The 23832-nt window shown below is 38.8% G+C and overlaps 1 protein-coding gene across 8 annotated transcripts in view; it reads right to left on the bottom strand.

The window, feature by feature from the left end:
- The window catches only part of ZDHHC20 (zinc finger DHHC-type palmitoyltransferase 20), a 68309-nt gene that overhangs the window by 22977 nt on the left and 21500 nt on the right, over nucleotides 1-23832 (bottom strand). For 6 of the 8 annotated variants that reach the window (XR_009048938.1, XM_057706991.1, XM_057706986.1 and 3 more), the window contains exons 2-7: nucleotides 20380-20406; nucleotides 15990-16093; nucleotides 10308-10428; nucleotides 2288-2357; nucleotides 1125-1157; nucleotides 418-538 (exon numbers count right to left, since the gene is read on the bottom strand). Coding sequence is in view for 7 of the 8 variants with exons in the window: in XM_057706991.1 (XP_057562974.1) it covers nucleotides 418-538; nucleotides 1125-1157; nucleotides 2288-2357; nucleotides 10308-10428; nucleotides 15990-16093; nucleotides 20380-20406 (476 nt within the window). In the remaining variant the exon portion in view is untranslated. The remainder of the gene's footprint in view (nucleotides 1-417; nucleotides 539-1124; nucleotides 1158-2287; nucleotides 2358-10307; nucleotides 10429-15989; nucleotides 16094-20379; nucleotides 20407-23832) is intronic. The other 2 variants (XM_057706988.1, XM_057706993.1) reach the window with 2 other exon arrangements.

Genomic DNA, 23832 nt, shown 5'->3' with positions numbered 1-23832 from the left:
ATTATGGAAAAACATTTGCAACTCACAACAGAAAAAGGAATATTTACAGACACAGGAAACAGATTAGTGGTTGTCTGGGGCTGTGGATTTCACCTTTATTACTGTAAAACTGCAGGAAGTCTCCTCAACTCAAATAAAAGTAATTACTTCCCTAAAATTGACAGCCCATCCTTATAGTATGGTTGGAAACAGTTTGGATTACTAAAAGCAGCTCACTATATTCTGTTTAATATTCATTTATTTACAAACATGTATATATGAAAGTATATTTTAACCCCATCTATCTTCTCAGCCATTATAAATTCTAACTAGTAAAATTAAGTATGTCTACCTATAATAAAGACTGAAGGAATTCTCTATGAAATAGCATCTTAAAAAGTCTTAAGTATATGTTTTAAGATAGAAAAAAAGACTTACCGTCCAAAATTTTATAAAGTACTGTAAAACTGTTGCAGCCACGAAAAGGCAATATAATAGAGAGTACAATAAAAATAGCAGGAAGAATTTGTAATTAGAAAATCCCACACAGTTATTCACCCTAGAAGAACAAAGAAAATTACACTGTGAAAATAAGACAAACTCACAGAAACAAAAACTAGAATGATGTTTACCAGGGACTAGGGGGAGGGGAGTGGGGAGTGGTTTAATGAGTACAGAGTTTCAGTTTTGCAAGATGAAAACGTTCTGGATGCTGGTTGCAAAACAATGTGAACATAGTTAACACTGCTGAACTGTACACTTAAAAATGGCTAAGACAGTAAATTAAATGTTTTTTTTTTTACCATAATAATAACAAATAGGACAGATCAAAAAACTTAAAGTCATTATAACTAGAAAATGGGTCATTTGGGAAGCACGGAGCAGTGTCTTAATTACAGAAGTGTATTTAAATAAATTCTGTAAGGAACTTGGAATTTCAATGTTAATTCTTAGTATACAATTATTTGGGTTAATAACATTAGAATATATTTTTAAAGGAAAAAATAAACAAAACTAGATCAGTCTTGATATCTACAAATAATTAAATTGACCTTCAAAATTTAGGAATGCTGAGGTAAATCATTCCAAATCCTCTCCTTCCCACCCCCCACCCCCGGGTCATTTCTTCTGTGTTTCATACGCACCAAGGGCAGTGATGATCCATCTTAAGAATACACCTAAGAAGCAAACAAGCATAAGAAAACCCATGTAGGAAATGTCCCCTAATTCTAATTCCTGATCATTTTCTTTCTTTTCTTACTTAAAATTTTCCCTTTAGCAATACATTTTAGAAAAACCAACCCAGTAGACATTAGGTTAGAGACAATTTCTGTTATTTCCACAAATACTTTTGTAGGTAAGAAGTAATGGTTTCTCACACAAGAATTCAGCTGAGCACAGCCAGCTGACTTGGACCACATCAAATATCATCTTACTATACAGACATGGTGCATACCGTACTTGGTACATTAGCTAAATCTAGTTTACAAAGTCAGCTGAAGAAAGGAAAGTGACTTTAAACATGTGCAAGTCATAAAAATAAAACTTTAGAAGCAAATATTGTTAAAATACAAACACTGGTGGGCTTGTAGGTGGTTATTTTCTTTCCACAGATTTTATACAGTTCTATCCCATGTGTAAGAACCACTGTACTTTTATAATCAGAAACAAAATCCCCAAATTTGCCTCCCCACCAGTATACATAGTGTATATTTACATAAAGTTACACAATGGATCATATCAAATAATATAACAAATAAGTAAACAGATACCCAGAAGGTTAAATGACTTGTCTCACTAAAGTTCAAGGACTCGCTGAAATTCCCATACTAGGGGTCTTTCTTTTAACACGTAACCACCTTCTCACAAGAGCACAGAGATAAAATCTTTCAAATTTTGGGGGGAACAACTTCACAGGTGGTAATTGAAAGTAATATTTTTGTGGTTTGTTAGGTTTTAATACCAGCATTAACAATAAAAACAAAAAAAGTGTCCTGATGGTCTTTTTAATCCAGGAATTAAAGTTACCTTCCTCAAGGTGGGAATTCCTTGCTTATTCATCAATATTACGTTGAGCAGATGCACAAGAAGTACACACACTTAAAGAAAATTCTAACAACTGGTACATGAACTGTTATCAAAGATTACTTCAAGGTATATTCTAGCTTATATACATATTTATATTAACTCTGCATACAGAGCAAATAATGGGAGAGGATGCTGTATTTTTGGTACATTCCTTCCCCTTCTGCTCTCCCATCACCAGTTTCCAGGACTGGGGTTGGATGAAAGCCAACGATGAACTTACACGTCACACGCTGAGCAGTGATGCGCGCGGTCAGGCTTGATCAGCTGACATCTCTCACAATATCTGACAGCTACATTTAGGAATTAAAAGGAAGTTGTTGAAGAATGTACATTTAGAGTTGAGTTAATTTAACTATAAAATTTGCTTTCATTTCCTACAAACAACTCTGGGAAACTGACAACTAATAATTTTAAAATAACACCAAAATGCAATGGAGAGATTCTGAAATCAAAATATCAAGACGCAGAAGAGAACCTCAGAAATGTAGTTGGCCCAGCAATGTTCAGATGAATAAGTAGATCCAAGGAAATAGGAGACTGGTACAAGGTCAAACACATCGTTTAGAGGCAAAACTCAGACACACTAAGGCCTAAATCTAAATCAAGTATTTTCTCCTATTGTACCACAAGGTCTGTAGTAAGATATCAAAACGAACGTTTCCAATGATCTCCCTCCCCGTCCCAGATAAACAGCAAAACTGCAAACATATTGTTGAAAAAGAACTCCAAGCGTCTTCCCACTAAATTCTAATATATACAGTTCATATGTTCATTCACTCAGAACATGAGCACCTCCTAGGGCCAGGTGCTGCTCTCAGCACCAATCCCTGCCTTCACGGAACTCACACGCTAGTGGTAAAGATGGGGCGTAGTGAGCAAGAGACAGTAACAAATAAGTAGTATATTAGTGACAGGTGCTGACAGGAAAACTAAAGCAGGGCAGGGGCGCTGGGGCATGGTAATCTTAGAGCTGCTGAGAAAACTGGAACTGAAAGAAAGGAAAAGAGGAATCTGAGCAGAGGGGATGGGCCTCAGGTGGGAGTGTGCTCAGTGTGTGCGTGAACAGGGAAGGGCCGCTGTGCCTGGGGCACAGAGAAGAGGAGGAGGACACCAGTAAGGGCTCGAGAAGTCGGGTCAGGTAAGGTTTGTTTTCCCCACTCAGCTCAAGTACTCTGAGAGAAAAAAAGCCAGCTGGAGGGGACTGCCCTGGCGGCCCAGTGGTTAAGACTCTGCGCTCCCAACACAGGGGGTGCAGGTTCGATCCCTGGTCAGGGAAGAACTAGGAACCTGCATGCTGCATGGTGAGCCCAAAGGAAAAAAAAAAAGAGAGAGAGAGAAAAAGCCCACTGGACAAAGAGCTCCACCAGAATCTGTAGAACATTCAGAACCTGAGATTTTGGTTAAATAAGAGACAAAACAGTTCTTTGAGATTCATGAGGGAAATGTCCTAAGACTTCACAAATCAATAATTCTTTAAAACCATTATTTTGGATGAACAGAGTAATACAATTACAGTGAAATGCTAATCTTCCATTATGATGGCCCCTTAAAGCAAACAAATGTTTCTTGGCATCAAGACAAATTACTGTAGGTCGTTTCCAAGAGCAGGAACTTCCACAGATTCAGAGCATTTAATTAATGAACACTCTATGGGGTCTACTGTCCGCGTGTGGACTTCATTTGGGGGTATCTGCCTGGTCGCCTGGTCTACAGGCCACTCTCTCTCCCTAGGAATTGATTTCAGACCCCTCTCCCACGTGGACTGTGACCCTGCTTCGCCCTTCTGGTCCACGCTCTCTCCTATGAGCGAGGGCTGAGGGGCAGTGAGCTGCATCTCATGCGGTGGAGCTGAGTACCACGCGATGGCCATGCTTCGCCACGGACGGGATGAGAAAGGGTGCCTGTGTGGAAAGTGAGCAGATGCCAGGAAGCAGCAGGAGAGCTGCAGGGAGCCCCTCTGGCTCCCAGTTCTCAACTCCAGTTCTTTCCTGCACTCCTGCCCTCGGGGCACAGCAAATACCCACTGCGTCCTTACACCGTCCTGTGTGTTATGGTAGTTTTTTTTGGGGGGGGGGGGGGAGGGAGAGTTGAAAAGCTTAAACTTCTGTCTGTTACTTGTGATCATTAGGCCTAACAAACATAGCAGCAGCACAGAAAACAGGTTCAAATAAAAACTGACATTAAACATACCCTCCAGAGAGTAGATGGCCCACGTCATGAGTTAGTCTTATTGGAAGAAAACTGGCCGTATCTATAAAAACGTAAGATGTGTACACTCTCTGCTCAGGATTTCTGCCGCTACAAACCTTATTCTATAGACATGCCCACCACAACATTGTTTTTAATAATAAAACACTAGGAATAATGAATTATGAAAATAGCTAAGTATTTTATGATATACTATGTAGACTTTAACAAGAATTTTCCATACAAAATAGACACTTACCCTAAACTGGAAAAACGCAAACACATTAAATGGAAAAAAGCAAACTGCAGAATAGTTCGATAGGTAGCATGTTTCATATCTCTAAGGAGGAGAAGAATACATGTATTTTCCTCTTTACACATCCCAATAAAATGCATCCACCTTCAGATTTGAATTAACATATAGGAGAGAGACATAAAATGTTATTTTTTTACATTTATTTGTGCCAGGCCTTAGTTGCCGCACGTGGGATCTAGTTCCCTGACCAGGGAATGAACCTGTGCCCTCTGCAATGGAAGCACCACGGAGTCTCAACCGCGGGACCACCAGGGAAGTCCCAGAAAGTGTTATTTTGAAGCAGTGTTAGAAGTTACACCTGCTAGAAAGCACGACCCAGGTAACCAAATCTGTGTTGGTTAATACCTAACCACTCTCACTGTTAAAATGTTAACTGATTATATATGTTTTGCAATAGTTTGTTGTGTATAAAAAATTTCTACAAGGATATACAAGAAGGGTGGCGACCTCTGGGGAGCAGTGCCAGGGTGAGAGGCAGACACTTCTCATTTGGTGCCCTTAAAATTTTTTTTCTAAATCATGTGCATGTATTATTTTTATAATTTAAACCAAAATTTAAGATGAAGGGAATATACACAAATATCCACCCATTAAATGAATAAGCTATACCTTATTGAGGGCCTTCTGTAGCATCCTGCCTAGGCTGGACACTAGGGAGGTGAAACCACACAAGGCAGAAAAAGCAGAGCAGGTATAAAGGACCTTAGAGGTCTCCTAGCTCAACTTTATAGGTTAGAAACACCCCAAAACCTAGAGAGAAAAAAAGTAATTTGCCCAAGATTCCCCCCCCCCGCCCCAACCGAGTGGTCAGATCAGGATCAGAAGCCCAGTGTTTTACTTTCCTCTTCCTCTACATTTCCTCCACTCAAAATTCCACCATTGCTCTCAGATCAGATGAAACTAAACAGACCTTTCAAGAAGCCTTTTTAAGGGTGTTGACAGCTGAGTAGATAGAAGAACTGAAGTAAAGGCAGCAAAGAAAACTGCAGTTTCTAGGATGGATGGCCAGAAGCACAATGTTGCCAATGACAGAAATAAGCCTGATGCTGGGCGTTGGGGGGGAGTGAGGGGATGGGTTGTTTTTCTTTCTTTCGTTTATTCATTCAACAAATATTCAGAGTCTCTACCCTGTGACAAACACTGTTTCGTGCTCATGCTGAGAATATAAAGTTGAACAAGACAGACTTCTCTCCTGCCCCCATGGTGTTAGGTTTTGCTTGACTTGAACTGGTATAACAGGTCACTCAGGGACAGCTATCCTTTGGAAGCTGGAAACACAAGCACACGGCAAGGGGAGTGTCGAAGCTGGGGGCCCTGGGGGAGGGCAGGGCAGCCTCGGCCATCTGAACCCCCGCTCCTGGACGTGGCAGACACGTGACTCGAGTGCAGCTGCAGTCCACCCCTCTGCCTGACAACAAGACAGGGCTTGGGCAGCAAGTGTGTGCTAGCGTGACACCATCCTTCAATGTGCTCGTTCGTAGTAAGGAAAGGTAACTCAGTCTGAAAATGATTAAAGAAGACAAACTACTTGAGACACAGTAATGATCACAATACTGAGGTGTCAGAACTCCATGGTTAAAAACAGCGGAAGGAACAGTAAGAAGAGAATGGGGACGAGGCACCCTTGTAAAGTGGGGTTAAAACAATGTGGAAGAATAAACATTCAAGGATGCAAAAACAGCTGGAATAGAAAAGCACAAAGAAGGAAGTTTTTCAAGCACTTAGAATGACAAAGAGCCACCGAGCTTGGTTAGGAAGAATGAGAGCCAGCTGCCTGGAATCTGCTGGGAAGGAAAAGAGGCCTGGGGTACAGAGAGCTTACAAGGGGGCCTACCGTCAAAGGGAAGAGAAAACAGAATGGTAGCTAGAACACACCAGAACCAAAATTCCGTTGTTGTTTTTAAGAGCAGGTACACTTTGAAGTACACCTGAAAGCAGAGGGAACAATGGGCTGGACATTATTAGGTGAAGAAGCGAGATTCTTAGGACCACACTGGGAGAGAAGGGGAGAAGAAGGGCAGCAGCCTCTGTGCAAGTTATGAAAGGACAAGAACGCAGACTCCAAGAGGGAAGCGAGGCCCTGAGGGGCCGTGGGGACTCTGCCACCGCATTTCAACCAGTCCTCTCCCACTTACCAGCTTGTGACCCTGGGTCAGTAACTCACTTTCTAAAAGCCTCAATTTCCTCTTTTGTAAATGCAAATAATATCAAGTGTAAAGAACTACTGTGCAGATTTAAAAAAAAATCTTCTAGAACATATCAAATTCTCAGCAAGGCAGTTATTGTTACGATAATATTATCATTTCTGATACAACATAAAGTGAGACTCTAGGATGGGAAAAATTAGTGAAAGGGAGAAAACTAGGGACATTTCCCAAGAGTATAAGCAGCCACTATGGAGACCACCCGGGAAGAGATTCACCCCACAAACGCCTCCTGAGCACCGGGGGGGCAGGGCCAGACCACGGGCAGGGGCTGCTGCCGTCAGAGCCTCAGGGCTGAGGCGAGGGGTGAGGAGAACCCAGGCGACCACCAGACAGTGGACTAGGGTCTACAACGTAAGAGTCTGGGAAGCTCAGAGAAGATTTTGAAAATCACTTCTTCTTTTTTAAAAAAATTTATTTATTTATTTACTTATTTATTTATTGGTTGTGTTGGGTCTTCACTGCTGCACACAGGCTCTCTCTAGCTGCAGCGAGAGAGGGCTACTCTTCATTGTGGTGCGCGGGCTCTTCATTGCAGTGGCTTCTCTTGTTGCAGAGCATGGGCTCTAGGCACGTGGGCTTCAGTAGTTGCGGCACATGGGCTCAGTAGTTGTGGCTCACGGGCTCTAAAGCACAGGCTCAATAGTTGTGGCGCACGGGCTTAGCTGTTCCACGGCATGTGGGATCTTCCTGAAGCAGGGATTGAACCTATGTCCCCTGCACTGGCAGGAGGACTCTTAACCACTGTGCCACCTAGGAAGCCCCTGAAAATCACTTCTTTAAGTGAATAGAAATGGTTGAAGAGAGGTGGACAGTGAATTAAAACTTTAAAGTAGATTTAGAGAGGAGGAAATAATCATTCTAGGCAGAGAAAAGAGACATAAAAATAAAAGGTAGGGAAGGACAGAGTTTTAGCAGAGTTGACACAGGGAAATGGTGCAGGATGAAGCTAGAGAGAAACACTGGTTGTATCCAGACTGTGGAAGCAGGAGGTTCAGAAAGACTCGTTTTGCTTCCTTGATAGATAAGATGTCCACATGGTTCAAAAAAGCACAAAAAGGAGTTCAGTGAAAGTCCCCATCCCCCTCTGTGAAGGCAGCTCCATCATGTTCACCAATCTCTGGTCCAGGAAAGGTCTACTTTCCATAACATGTGGTTCTGTAATTTTGTTCTTTAAAGAATACATGATATTATGTCTATAATAAGAGAAAAAGAAGAAACCCCTAATGTCTGAGATTCTAAACAGTAGAAATGCAGTATAAAACGGTGCTCAAGGGCAGAAGATAAGGTGTAAATCCCAGACCTTGCCACTTTGGGACTCTAGGGACCTTGCTGCATCTCTAACGTGGGGACAAGTGCCACGCTGTCTCAGAGTGGCCCTGAGGAGTAAATAATCACCATGAAGTGCTCAGCGTAATTCTGGTGTAATATTCAACAGATGAATGGTGTTATTCAGATTAGTGGAAAGCCATTATATTAATGAAAAGTAATAAAGCTTTAAGGGTAAAGACTTTACATTAGTGGCTTTTAACTCTTTGGGGCACAGGTACTGCTCTGAAATTCAAAAGAATAGGCTACTTCAAAAAGCACCCAAAATTTTGTGTTTAATCTCAGGGCTTCATAAATTCTCTGAAACCTTGGACTTTGGGTTAAAAACACCTAGGGAATTCCCTGATGGTCCAGGGATTTGATCCCCAGTTGGGTAACTAAGATCCCGTGTGCCATGCGGCACGGCCAAAAAAAAAAAATCTTATCTACAGAACTGCAACTACTAACATCTGTTGTAAACTAGACATTCTGTAATTAAGTATAAAAAGGGATTATTTTAAATTAGCTCTCATTTACTGAAAATTTATTCTTGTACACCAAGATCTATACTAAGTGCTTATCTCATTTATGTATACTTCCAGAGATTCAGAGACTATCATTCTCACTTTAAAATGAACAAACCAGGGCTTAGAAAGTTTGACTCTTATTGCACTAGTAATGGAAAAGCTGGGGTTTGACGTGAAGACCATGTTTTCATTCTATACAGTACTATATTGGTTATGCAAAAGGACAGTACAGGCATACCTCGTTTTATTGTGCTTCGCAGACACTGCGTTTTTTTTAAAAAACTGAAGGTCTGTGGCATCCCAGTGTCGAGCAAATCTATTGGTGCCATTTTCCCAACAGCATCTGCTCACTGTGTGTCTCTGTCACGTTTTGGTAATTCTCACAATATTTCAAGCTCCATTATTATTATATTTATTATGCTGACCTGTGACTGGTGATCTCTGATGTTACTACTATGATGTGCTGAAGGCTCAGATGACGGTGAGCACTGTTTAGCAATAAGGCATTTTTAAATTAAGGTATGTACGTGTTTTTCTGACATAATGCTATCGCACACTTGCTAGGCCACAGTACAGTGTAAACTAACTGTTATATGTACTGGGCGCCAAAAAGTTCATGTGACCTGCTTTATGGAGATATTCGCCTTATTGCAGTGGTCTGGAAGTGAACCTACAACATCTCCAAGATGTGCCTGTTTTAAATGCATGAAAAATTTAAATGTCAGTCAAATATTCCCTCCTAAAATCTTGCACAAATTTTAAATTTTCTTAAGTCAGAATATGTACATACCTATACAAAGGTAAAGCTCCTTTTATTTCCTCTTGGAGTTGAGAAGCATAGGGAGAGCACCTTTTCACATACCATCTCTATGACCTTAAACCAGCTGTTTAACCTCTGTCTCCGTTTCCTCATCTGTAAGATGGAGACAGTAGTATCTCCCTCACAGGGCTGGTGTGGAGTTTAAATGAGTGCATGTGTGTAAAGAACTTGGATCAGAATCACTTAGCTATCACCATTATCTGCACTGGAATGAACTAATGAGATATATAATACCTAATGTAAAACAATTTCTGTACTTAAATGACCAGTTTCACCACTCAGAGAGCCAACACTATCAATAAGGCTCTGTCTGCCCCAAGAGGAGGAAGCTCCTGCGGTCACAAACGTCAGTACAGCCAGTGCGAGAGGGGAAACGCCTATGGCTTCGGAACCAGACAAACCTGACTTCACGTTCTGGCTCTCTGAACACCAGCTTATAACCTGGACCACGTATCTTCCCCTTGTGTCTTTTATTTCTCCCCATTCAAAGTTAGCACATTCTTGATTTTTAAAAAATTACTCAGTGACAACACAAAATATTCAAATTCAAACCAGGATTTCCAAATGCTAGTTTACTGAAAATTACAAACGGAATCTTTAGCCTTGAAGATTGAGTTGGGGAAAACAAAACAGAAATGCAGAAAAAAAGAGATCCATATTAAAGTGAGCCCTTTAAAAAATCTGTATCAATACAAGCACATGCCTGCCTCTGAAAGAGCACACAAGACACAGAACACAGGAAAAGCTTGTTCCTGCACATGTTATTTGTGGCACCACAATATCCACTTAATAGTCAAATGATGCAAACATATCTTGGCAAAAATGACCATATTTTAAAAATTCTTCGTAAAGGAAAGCTTAAGATTTGTTTTTCTTACTCTTTGAAGCCGACGTGGTGTAGATAGGTAAATCTCTTGCTGCTCTTCTCAAAATTTCTTGTTGTCTTTCTTGGCTGAATTCTTTTTCATAACGTTCCTTTTCAGAATTGGACAAGCAGAACTATAAAAGGAGAGATAACTATTAATTCTTTTTAATCCCATGATTATTAACTATCAGACTTAGAAAAACAAAGTTTTATCCAGAACAGAAAAAAACAAAAATATTTCCTTCTCTAAAGGCAAAACTTGTCTTCACATTTGTTTAGGAAGCTAAATGAAGCACATTTTAACAAAAATACACACCTTTGACAGACTGAAAACCATCTGCCCTCCATACTAATGACTAAATATTTTTGCATTTTTGTTTTTTACAGAGAAGATTAACGTTCCCCATCAAAAAGGGCTTAACATATATTTTCTGTCAGTAAAAATGCTGGTGTTTGAAAGTTAGTGTCGAGATTTTTAATCTTTGGAAGGATGTCCAAAGAGTCACCTGCTCTGTGTAAAAGGCTAAATCACAGGCATGGGGTCCTACTATTTTCCGGCCAAATTTCTCAATGAGGACAAGTCCTTCTTTTACTACTTTGTTTTTGCTTTTAAAAAGCTAACCAATCAGGGTACTTTCTCCAGAATTATTAAGGATTGTCAAGGACAGTCTTCTTTTCTCAAGGAGAGATTCCTTTATAGAGCTGTTTCTAGTTTCCATTTCTGAAGTTTTAATTTCCATGGTGTGGGCAACCTCCGGCCTATTTTTCTTTAGATAGCATTTTCCTACAAAGGACTTGTTCAGTTGATCTTCTTTTCATGTCATCCCAAATTCTCAAGGACCTCAGTTTTATGCCTCTATTTTATGTAACCAGGAGCTTTTTTCAGTTTCTATTGGTCTTTATTTCACAGTTTTTTTTTTTTTTTTAAAACAAAATATGGCCTGAGACATGCTTTTGATCACATTTCATACTTCAGCAATACTGTTCTTCAATTTTTATTTACTTACGGGGTTTCATTTGAAAAGGTTTAAGGAGTCATGACTAAAATTTTATCTTTTAAAATCTGAGTGTTCTGTCTACCTGCTAACTCCAGTACCAAGCCTCCCCCGCTCTCAGTGCCCCAGTAACGGCACTGCCTTCCTGACGCAGCCTCTTCTGGTACAGACAGGGCGGCCGTGCGGCACAGGGTTAGGAGCTCTGGGGTGAGGAAGCTGTGATCCCAAGTGGCTCAGGGAATTTTCTAAGACTGCATAATTATTGGCAGAGCTGATATAATAACACAAGCCTCTTGAGTTCTACTCTATATGTATCCCTCTATATTGCTAATATGAAATATATGTTCTTGCTTTTTATAGACGTGTTACTCTAACCTGACCAAAACACACTGGCTGAGGAAGTGGAAGAGTCCATTTAGATGACTGAGCCTGGCTCCCACAACTAAACCTTGATGGCACAAGAAATCCCCAAATTACTTACAAAGCACAAAGGTATCATGGACATATGAACAGGACAGAAAAAAGTCAGAAAAAATATATGCCATCTCAAAGTTGAGACTCTGGAGATCACTTATCTAAACTCCCAGGCAGGCTGGAATCTTCAGACATTTCTGAGATCCACCCCCTCTTGAACACGTTCAGATACAAAAATACTTTCCTACTTTGTAAGACGGCGAATTCTCTTTTAAGAGAACTGTAACTTGCTAGAAAGTTCTTCCCTGACATGATGCACCTCTGAAATATTCAAAATAGAAAATAAAAATCACATAGTATAATGTTAAATACATATTTGGAAAAAAGATACTTTAATCAAATTTTACAGTTTCCTTGTAAAATCTGAGCAGATTTCCCTGGGCTGAACTGTTTCTAGCCAGGCCTCAAAATCATTACTTTTCCTTAAGAATTATGGTTATAAATTACAAAAAGCTTAAACCAAATGAAAATCTTAAGAGACACCAGGATTTCGGATGAGGAATGATACAAAACAAAACTTAAAATGAATTAGATTTTTGAAATTATCTATTTTTCATTAAATACTACTGAACAGAATGCAAATTATGAAATGCCATTAACTTAAGAGTTCAGATGGTTCAATTTAAGTATATGTTAAACACCAATTAAGAGCTTGATCCCAGGTACCAGGGATCCAAAGATGAATAAAAATACAGCCTTTGCCTTCAAAAATACATTCCTATAGTCCAGTACGAATGTTAACCACGTAAACAAAGAATTACAAATTACAAATCAGCAATTCTTTACAAGGTATGATCAAAGCTCCCTTGGGAGGGATGAGGGCTGTCAATGAAAGTTTCTTGGAAGAAGTGGTAGCTAAACTGGGTTTAGAAAGCAAAACAGGAATCATCCAGGAAGACAAAGCAGGAAAGAAAATTTTGGCAAAAGAAGTGGCATATAGAAAACACAAAGAGGTGAAAATACTATATTCAGGGCAACACACTACTTGAATACAGAGCTCCAAGAAGAAGCAATGGAGATGAAGTAAGACTTTAGCTCATGAAGGGTCTGTGTACCAGGCATATGAACAGCCCACTGGCAACCTCTGTAGGACTGCCGGGGAAGCAATGGAACCGTATTTTCTTTTTAGAAAGATGACACTTAGTGATGGAAGATGCCTACCAGCTTTTCTTACGCTGCTTCCTCCTTACATTCATTCATTCAAGTATTTAGCAATATATTATATACTAGGTCTGATTCTAGGTCATGAAGATACGGCAATAAATAACAAAGATTCTTCCTTCAAAAAGCTTATCCTTTAGTGGAAGAGAGAACTTATAAAGGTCTCAGCTTAAATACCACTTCTTCAGAGATTTCTTTGATCATACTATCTAAAATAGCTTTCTTCCTAATAGCTTTTACTGCTATCTACCACTTCATCGTGTTCTTTTTCCAAATGTACCACAATTTATAACACTTTATGTTTATCTTGCTCTTTTTATTCCCAGAGCCACCACAGTACCACAAACAGCAGGTGCTCAGTAAATACTTGCTGCCTGAAAGAACGAAAAAAAAAAAGCCCACCTTTATAACTTAACTTCCCTAAAAATGTATAGTTTTTACTTTTTAGACCCAACCAATTCCCCTAGATCCAAGCCCCAGCTGTTGCTCAAGCCTCTGCATTTACAGAGTCTTTTTAATGCGGTCATGAGCACCGATCTCAAAACTGTGTCATTTCTTATCAAGAGCTACTCAGGCAGCCCTGAGCAAGCTTATTTAGAAAGAGTCTTACATTCCTGTTTCTGGTTGTCACTGTAGCCTAGCTTAGCTGGCTCTTCATGCTTTAATAATCAATCCATTCAATACTTACTGATGCCCACTAAGTGCTAGAGAGCAGGAGAGGGATATAGTGGGGAACGTGACAGACATGGCTCCTGCCCTCAAACAACTGACAATTTCATAAGGTGATGCTTTGATGTGAGACGACAAGGTCCATGACAGGGAAGGAAGATCGTGCCACAGCAGGGCCACTGGACATAGAATGGGGCAGTCACACTTACAGAGCAGGGGAGCATGAAGGAAGGAGTGGACGTAAAGGCTTAAGCACTAGGCTGAATGCTAAATGGGTGCAATATTGCAAATACGACAACCAAAAAAGAAGAAAATAACAGATGGCACTTATCATAATAAGTGGATGCTGGGCATCCTTTAAGCACTTTCCACATAGCGTTAGTTATGTAATATTATAAATACTATCAATCACACGTATGTATGAGTAATTTATTTAACCTGTACAGCAATCCAGTAAGGTGCGCATGACTGTCATCCTTACTTCACAGAGGACACACCTGAGGTGCCAACAGCTAAGGAGCGTCTCCAACGTCACACAGCTGGACATGCAGAGGGATGGGGTGGGCGAGGCAGTCTGCAGCCGGAGGCTGAGTTCTTAACCTCTGTGCTATCCTGCTTCTCAAAACTCTTAAAATTTTTTTTCTTATTCTACATTTTATTACCTGTAATAAAATCTATTTACTTTTACACATACTATGTTTCCAATAGCAACAGCCATCACTGCTAGTAAATGATAAATAAAATTAGGTTCTTTTCAACTTAAGAGATTAAGATATGGATGGCAGTTTGTAATATAACTTAAAGGGTTGACTATTAGCAAATGTTTGAAAAATATAATTGAAGGAACAGTAAGCTTAATGAATGGTTTACATTATCCCTTAAAACAAAAGCCCCTAATACAAACAATAGGCGATGAGAGTTTGGCATTACCCACTACTGCTGAATGTTACACACAGTACCCAGCAATCCTCCTCCTGGGCATCTTCCCCAAAGAGCTATGTATGTACGTACGTGTGCTAGAAGGCTACCAGCATCCTACGTGTAGCAACCTGAATCTGGAAGCGACCCAGAGGCCTGTGCCCGTCAACAGGACACCCGATAAGTAAACTGTGCTCTATGACACAGCGGAGGAAGGAGCCACAGTCACACACAACAACGTGGATGAAGTGCACACATGGAGAATGTTAGTGAGAGACGTGCAAGCACACATCCTGTACGACTCCACCCACGTGCAGCGCAGAGCCAGGCAGGAGAGCAGAGCCGCGAGCCGTGGCTGGGGGCAGCGTGTGGAGGCTCACGGGATGCCTCTGGAACCGGGTGCTGGTTACACACACATGTTCAGTTCGTGGAAATTCGTCAAGTGTATATTTATGGCACGTGTAATTTTCTGCATATATGTTCTATAAAAAGTTAAATGGAAGCTGATATCTTTAAACATATGTCTCATTTTTTTATAAGAACTGTTGAGATACAGTTAACATACAATAAACTGCATATATTTAGAGTGTACAATTTGGTATCCCAATCTCCCAATTCATTCAAAACATTTATCTATAATTTTTAATGGATTCTGATGAATTTAACACAGAGGGAAATAAGCACATTACTACCGTCGCCTAATATCTGCGTGCTAACCGCACGGCAGGTCCTATGTTAAAAGCTTTACATGAATGACTCTCACTTAATCCTCACAAACATCCTTGTAGAGACAGGTTTGACAGCTCTACTTTCCAAGTAGAAAACTTAGCCTTGGATTCATTAAATAATGTGTTAGAGCAGAAAATCAAACTCAGACAACCCTAACTCTAGAGACCACATTGGCACCTGTCTAGCCACAGGAAACTTTAGGTGAAGAGATTCAGTCGGCTACAGCGAGGCAGAAGAGACACAGCGGACTTCAGCTTTACGCCATGTAAATGTGTGCGCGTATTCTTTCCAAGTGGACCCTCCAAGTAGAGAACACACTAGCCACACTGGGCGTGACAAAAAACAGGTGAACAATTTGTTTCCCACAATCAAAAACCTTTATTTAGTGTCAGCTTATTTGTTTAGGCCTGAGAAAAAATGTTAAGAGAGTTTCTAAAAATAAACTCTACTTTCCTGATTCAAATCTGTCCCTTGAGATTATTCACTCCAGTGATGTAAAGCACACCTTTAATTTAAGAAAACATAGCACAGCTAAACCTTGGCGCCATCATTGATGTTTTACGATGCTACGCTGGGGGCTGCACCTAAGGATACATGATGACTCACACTCACAATGTAGAGTTACCAAGCAATTTATGAATGGGAACAGAACAAATGCATTATGCAATAAAGTTTTAACAAAGGTAACACAGGGGAAATAATCCCATAATTAGTGAAAGCATTTGGTAATTTACCAACATTAAATTTACCTCTTTGGAGGGGGAAGCGGGAGATGTGAAAATTGTCATCCAATAGGACCATACAAACATAACAAAGAACAGATGGAAAGCCACAAGGTAAACAACGGCCTTTCCTGGTAAATAAAAACAAATAACATTTCGTTGAATCCAAGTGAAAACAGGAAAAAGCATTACATATTAAAACATAATATTTAGAGTCAGGAGGCTCAATCCAATAAAAAATTTAATTAAAACGTACTAAAAACATCAAATATATACACTGCTTTATCTGCATGACGTAACGTTACAGATATGAAAAAACTTCTATTCCTGCATTTAAGAGTTATCAGCCTGGTTTATAAGTAAAGACTGTGGTCTGAGGTGAGATTTGATTTAAGTTGCTGAAGATTTAAGCTGAAATCTTAAAAGCACCTCCTTCAAAAGCACTTCCTAAAAGTTAAATTTTAAATGACTTAAAAATTATTTATGACAGATTCCATCACTATGAACATTAAATCCAAGGAACTATATACTGAAAATAAACAACTCAATTCCTGGATTGTCAGAAAAGGTATCCTAAATTTCACTGTCCTTTTCAACACATAGTAATGAAAAACTTTTAGACACTCTGAATTTCTGCCTTAACTGTTTCCTAAGTGGATTAGTGTAACATTCCAAAATCTTTATCTCCAAATATTAACTCATTGATATAACGAAAAACTTTTTGTTGTGTTCTGCTTTCTATCTGTAGGAAGTGGGACTGGTTTCCATTAAGAAGCAAGAACTATCTACCAAGTGCTTAAATCCTTTTTCAGTATGGAATGCAGCACCACAAACTCACTGAAGAAAACAAAGCCCAGACAAGCATAAAAGTTTGAGATTCTACTCATTTTTAAAGTTGACACCAAATATAACTTTTTCCAAAAGCCTCCTCCATTACTTTCAGAATTTATTACCCCCGTATACTATTCTCCCCAAATAATTTACTCAGTCTTCTATTAAAGCACTTTAAGTTACCTGCTTAATATTGATGAGTTAATAAATGGGAAACACTCAGAACAATGTCTGACACATAATAAATCCTCAATAAATACTGGCTATTATTATCACTGCTATCCAAGCATAGTAATTCCTTAGCCTCAAAATCTGTTTGTGTGTGTGTGCATTCCCTATTTCAGTGTTATCCAAGTTTATGGACTGATAAAAGTTTTCACTGGTCTAAGAACAATGTAGTGAAATTTTTATAAAGCTAACGTATTCAATTTGAAGTACTGTTCTTCCTTTGGTCTGAGGTTACTTTTCCTTAGTTCTTGGTCTTTAAAAAATGTTTTTACATAAAATGATGATACAAAATTGACAACTTGTTGGATCCCAGCATTTTCTTCTGCAATTATACTGGTCCATGCCTGGCCTAAAAGAACAGAGCCCTGAGTCACACAGGTGACAGAGGCAGGAAGCCAGGGCTGATGTCTTCCCATATGGCACAGCTGGCAAATCAGCACGAAGAGCATACTTCAACTTCTAGCTCCTAAGACCTCCTGCGAAGTAAACTCCTTCTCATTCTTTTCAATGCTAGTGCAATAGTTCTTAGATCACTGCTCCTCTCATTTGGCCAGCCTCTCTTGCTTCCGAGCCATCTCAATGGCCAGCGTAAAATACGTGGCTCATGGTTTCTTCTCCCCACTGGCTGTGCAATTTCTGGGAAATAGCTCCATCTATGTGACTAAGGAATGCATCTTAAAACTCTGGAACTTCCTAGTAACCATAGTTAACTACAGCTACTTAAATCAGCCCTTCCACCTACTGAAAGTCTACTACAAGATATAAATTTACCTTATTTCTCACCCTCGCAATGGTCTCATAGGTATTCTTTCAATTTACAAATGTAAAAACGGAGGCCCAGAGAATTTACTATCTTGCCCAGTGTCACTTCCTTATTAAATGATAAAGCCAGAATTCAAACCCCTATATGCTTGATAAAAACCCAAGGTCTTTTTCACTGTGTCATACCTAAAATAATTCTCCTCCACGTCCTTAATTATTATCTTAGTGGTCACATTCTACTTCAGAGACAACCTCTGATGCTAAGATGAAGGTTTAGCCACCACACCTTCCTATTTTCAAATATGCTTTCTTTCACCTTCACAAAAATTGACTGTCATCCTCATTGAAAATTCTGGTTTCTCAAAATCTGCATTCTCTTGTTTCAGCTCCCCCTAGGCTAAACCCTATTGTCTAACCAATGGATTCAATATCATTCCTTCATTTGTTTTTCTTTTGGAAAAACACGCTGGAACTCAGCCTCCTACTGTTACAGCAACACTGAAGCCATTTATCAAGCCTGCAATTTTATCTTCACCCAGCTCACTTTACTTATTTATACTATCGCCTGGCCCCCATATTCAATCAAGTTTGTCAATCCTCATCTATATATTATTGCACAGCTTTGAGATTAATAGTTACCTTAAAGTTACTTCAACTTTAAGTTTCTTAATCATTTAGTTACTTACAAGTAAGGCTAGAATATGAAACAATATATTCTTTAACATTTTTTAAACATTTAATTTTTTTAGAATATTTCTGCTCTCCATGAGAACAGAAACACATGGTTTTTGCCATTAAAAAAACTTAACCTTCAGTTAAAGAAAGAAAAGATAAAATAAATCTCTTAGTATATTGCCTGGAATATAGTAAGCACTTAATAGATGGTAATTATCAAATTATAATATAAATAATAACAAGAAACATTGTTTTTAAATAAGTTCAAATTAATGTGATTACCAATAATCCCATATATATGCTATGAACTACTGGTTAGAAGTAATACTTAAAGTAAAACCTTAACTAAGCAAATTAAATCAAAGTTAAAAGAAAAAACTGAACCTATAAGTCAAAAAATCTGATTAAAAAATCACCTGTAAGTGAATTAAAAAACAAACAAATAAGCAAACAAAAAATTTCACCAAAAGACTCTTTGAAAGACATGGGGAAAACAGCCCCAAGAAATAATGATCCAAGTTAAAAGTTCTTTTATAAGAATTTCAGGAATTCTCTGCTTTCTATATCTGTGCTTTCAACACACAGGAAACAGTTTTGATTTTAAGCAAGAAAAACAAGCCTACCAAGACTGAGTCTGTAATTATCCTGTTTCGGAGAAATTAGATCCAATGTCAACTTGAGATTTGCATGCTTAATGCCTTCTATTTTCAACAATACTTATTAATAATTTCTAGGGAATTCCCTGGAGATTTAGTGGTAGGACTCCGCGATTCCTGTGCAGGGAACACGGGTTCAGTCCCTGGTGAGGGAATGAAGACCCTGCACACTATGTCGCACAGCCCTGCCCCACCCCCCCGCCCCAAACACACACAACTTCCAACTATTTAACTGTTTTAGAAACCCTCTGGATTTTCATATCTCAAATCAAATTTTATTTTTGAAATTTGATAGCAAAGGACTTAAAATTCTTTTATCTCAATGAAATTTTGAGTAATGATTTTTCTCTAGACACTGTCTCTGGCTAGTCATTAAAACTTTAATCTCATTTCAAAATGAACTGGTAATATAATTTACAAATTCAGAGTCTGGTTATTTCATTAAATGACTATGAGTAGTAAAGTATTATTTTAAACAAATGCATAAACAAAAGAACCACCAATAAAATTTAGACATCATGAAACAAAACCTACTCCTCCTCAAACTTAGCTAGAACTGATATTAAAAATCTTTGAATTACTACTATAAAGAGTTCTTGGGGTTTCCCTGGTGGCACAGTGGTTAAGAATCCGCCTGCCAACGCAGGGGACACAGGTTCCAGCCCTGGTCCGGGAAGATCCCACATGCCTCAGAGCAACTAAGCCTGTGCGCCACAACCACAGAGCCTGTGGTCTAGAGCCCGCGAGCCACAACTATTGAGCCCATGTGCCACAACTACTGAAGCCTGCGTGCCTAGAGCCCTGCTCTGCAACAAGAGAAGCCACCGCAGTAAGAAGCCTGTGCACCACGATGAAGAGTAGCCCCCCCACCCCCCACCAGCTCTCCGCAACTAGAGAAAGCCCATGCACCAATGAAGACCCAACACAGCCAATAAATAAATAAATTAAAATAAATAAATAAAGAGTTCTGAAGAATATACAAGGCAAAAATACATATATAAATACATGAAAGAAGTTTGAGTACTAGATGCCTTACAAAATAACAGCTACTTCAATTTATATAAATAACAAATGAGAATATACTGAATATATACAAATAAACCCAATAATGCATCTCCTTTTAATCACTTAAACTTCAAGAATATATATTTTCTTTCTGAAAACCAAAACACACACAGTTATCACCAAATAACAAGTACATGGGTTGTAATTAACATACCATAAGTGCTCTACTTAACTTGAGACTAAAGTTAAAAGTGCCTTACCGTTTTCTCCATTTCCAGAAAGTGTAACTAGAACAGAAGAAAACACAGTGAATAAATATACTTTAAACACCTGTATATAAACTTTATTTCAGGTTGACTATATTAACATCATTTTCATAAAAATAAAATTTAGTTATAAAATGTGAACTCTAATGCAAATTCAGAATTGCACACTCAAAAACCCTGGACACTAAAATTCAAACTCTTCTTTACGATTAACATTGCAATCACATCAAAGATTTCCTTCAGACCTTTGCTAATTTTACGTGTGTCAATATGGTTGTAGTTATGATTTTTTTTTTAGCTCTTCTCTTAATGCTACCTACAGGAAAACATACCTACATAATACCTACATAATACCTACAGAACTCTCCCCTATGGCACTCATTATGGCACTTATTTAATTAGTCTGAGATGTACCTTACCAAACTTTCTGTAAAAGCCACACACATTGCTATTTTTCTACAGAATAAAAAACAAGAGGAACTTAAACCTATAATTTTTAGAGCACTTTTTCTTCCTAGTTTGAAACCCTGGGAACTGCTATTTCTTGCTTCTGTCTGGATGGTCCAAATGGCCTCTGGGTCTTATTGATTCTACTACCTAAGACTCTTCAAATCTTTCTCCTTCTCCCATTTCTTCCACTGCCTTACTTCAGAACCTTCTCAAACGCAATAGCTTACAGCAACTCTACTATCAGTTTAACACACCCTCACCATCAGCAAATCTGAAGATTGAATACTGTTCAAAACCCCACAGTCACTTACAGAAAAAAGTCAAAATCTACAGGCCCTCTGTGATCTACAGTCTGTCCACGCCTCTCCAGTCTCTTCTGTCATACCCACAGTCTAATTATCCTGAAAAAACTGCAGTTTCTTAAATACATCAGGCAGTTCCACATGCTGCTGCCTCCTCTAGTCATCCTTCAAGACCCAGTTTATATACTACTTCCTTGGTAAAGACTTTCTGAGTCTCTCACTAGGCAGAGCGGTTTACTACTTTATCTCACCACTGCTCACTCCTCCATCTCTTCCATAACACCTCATTTTTTGCAATTACTTGTTGACGTATCTGTCTTACCCTGCTGGACTGCATTAGTGTGGAATCATGTCTTAGAATAATAACAGCCCTAACAGTTATCATTAGCTCCCTCTTACAGATAAGTAAACTAAGACTCAAAATACTTAAGTGAAGTCCCTGAGGTCACAGAGCTAGTACGTGCAATGTAGACAAGATCTGGACAAGTCTACTTGGATGTGTATCCTTTCCTGTAGTGTGTCTCATTTTATTCAGTTTTAGTTCCAAAGCCTGGCATACAGCAGCAATGCTTATGAAATGTTTATTAATTCAATACCCAGTTTTCAATAAAATCTCTTGATAAAATAGGGTTACCTGGATATTTCCTTAATAAACTAAAATATATCTACCTCAATCCCCAAACCAACATAATTTAATGAGAAAACAAGACAGAAGTATTCCCACTAAAGTCAGGAACATAACAAGCAGGTTCATGATCATTACTTTTTTTTTTTTTTTAAAACACTGTTTCAGAGAGGCATAGGGTTTCTTTTCAACCCATCTTAGGTCATTCATGTACGGTCTGGGCTGGTTCCCTCTGGCCTCACAAAGCATTTCCCTGTATGCTGGTGTACACTAAAAATATAATTTTCATTATGGGCCGTGATATGAAATGACTGGGAAGCACAACAGCCACACAATTATAAAAGAAAAATAAATTAATTGTATAGAAATTGAAAAGAAGACACATGTATCACTATTTGTAGATTATATGACTACATTCTTTCATAGTCAAAGAAAACCAACTGAAAAACTATTATAAATAAGAGGTGGTAGCGTACAAAAACTGATATACGGCAATCAGTAGCTTCCCAATATACGTATAATCACGACATGGAAGTTACAATAAAAGAAAGACTTATTTTACAAAGCCACCTAAAAACATACCATTCCTAGGCAAATGTAAGACCTGTGCGAGATCTACACAGAAAGAACCATGGTGATGTCTCCGAGGGCCACTAACAAAAATCTGAACAAGAGGAAAGGCTTATATTCCCACATAGGAGAGTCATCATTAAAACGGCAATCCTCCCAAGGTTATTCTTCTACATTTAGTGTCATCTTAATAAAAATACTTTTATTTTTTAAGCAGTCAAATTCCAAAGTTCATTTGTGGAAAAATAAACTTACATGATGAGGTAGGAAAATTTTGGAAGAGATGAATAACAAAGTAGCACTAGTCATGCCAAATACTGGGGCACAATATTTTAAAAATATTACAAATGTCCCAATTATTAAAACAGTTGTACTGGCTCATGAATAAACAGATCAATGGAACAGGACAGAAAGCTCCAAAATGGACCCAAATGCATATAAGAATTCATTATATAATAAATATGGGACTCTAAGTCAGTGTGGACAGAGCCAATATATAGCATTAGAGTAAATGGGTAGCCATGTTGAAAAAAGATGCCATTGAGATTCACAATATAGATCAGGATAAATCCCAAATGTACCAAAGATTTAAATGCAAAAAATAAAAACAAAATCATGCTACCAGATGAAACAAGAGAAATTTTAAAATATATACACTTTTGGAGCTGAGTAGGTATTTCAGAGTATGACACAAAACATAGAAACCACAGGAAAATACTAATACATTTGATTGCATAAAAGTAAAAATAAATGCTTGAAAAAAAATCACTACAAGACAACAAGAAACTGGGGAAAAAATATTCACAATTCTCACTATGTACTAAAAACTAACTTCTCTATTTAAAGAGTACATACAAATCAGTAAGAGTGTTTTTTACACCACCCACTTTTTCACAGAATAGGAAATACAAACATCTCAAACACAAAAAAGATGGTCGGGACTCCCCTGGTGGTGCAGTGGTTAAGAATCCGCCTGCCAATGCAGGGGACACGGGTTGGATCCCTGGTCCAGGAAGACCCCACATACTGAGGAGCAGCTAAGCCCATGTGCCACAGCTACTGAGCCTGCACTCTACAGCCTGAGAGCTACAACTACTGAGCTCACATGCCACAATTACTAAAGCCTGTGAGCCTAGAGCCCGTGCTCCGCCAACAAGAGAGCCAACCACAGTGAGAAGCCCACGCACTCCAATGAAAAGTAGACACCACTCACCACAACTAGAGAAAGCCCGCGTGCAGCAATGAAGACCCAACGCAGCCAATAAATAAATAAATTTATTCAAAAAAAATAGTAAATAAAATAACTGCCTCTGGCTAACAGTTTCCGGTGGCTGCCTCTTCCAACTTCCTACTAAGATAGCACGCAATTACAGGAAAAAACAAAACTGTTCCATACCAAAAAAAAAAAAAAAAAAAAGCTAGAGAAACCAAGAGTGACCAAAACTACTTCTTCAAGAGGGCTTTTCCGACCACAGGAGTGGGGTGAATACATCTCCCTGG

This window comes from Hippopotamus amphibius, chromosome 14, assembly GCF_030028045.1.
Source record: "Hippopotamus amphibius kiboko isolate mHipAmp2 chromosome 14, mHipAmp2.hap2, whole genome shotgun sequence".
Lineage (NCBI taxonomy): Eukaryota > Metazoa > Chordata > Mammalia > Artiodactyla > Hippopotamidae > Hippopotamus > Hippopotamus amphibius.
The sequence above is the reverse complement of the archived record's forward strand: the minus strand, read 5'-3'. Positions and strand labels throughout refer to the sequence as shown.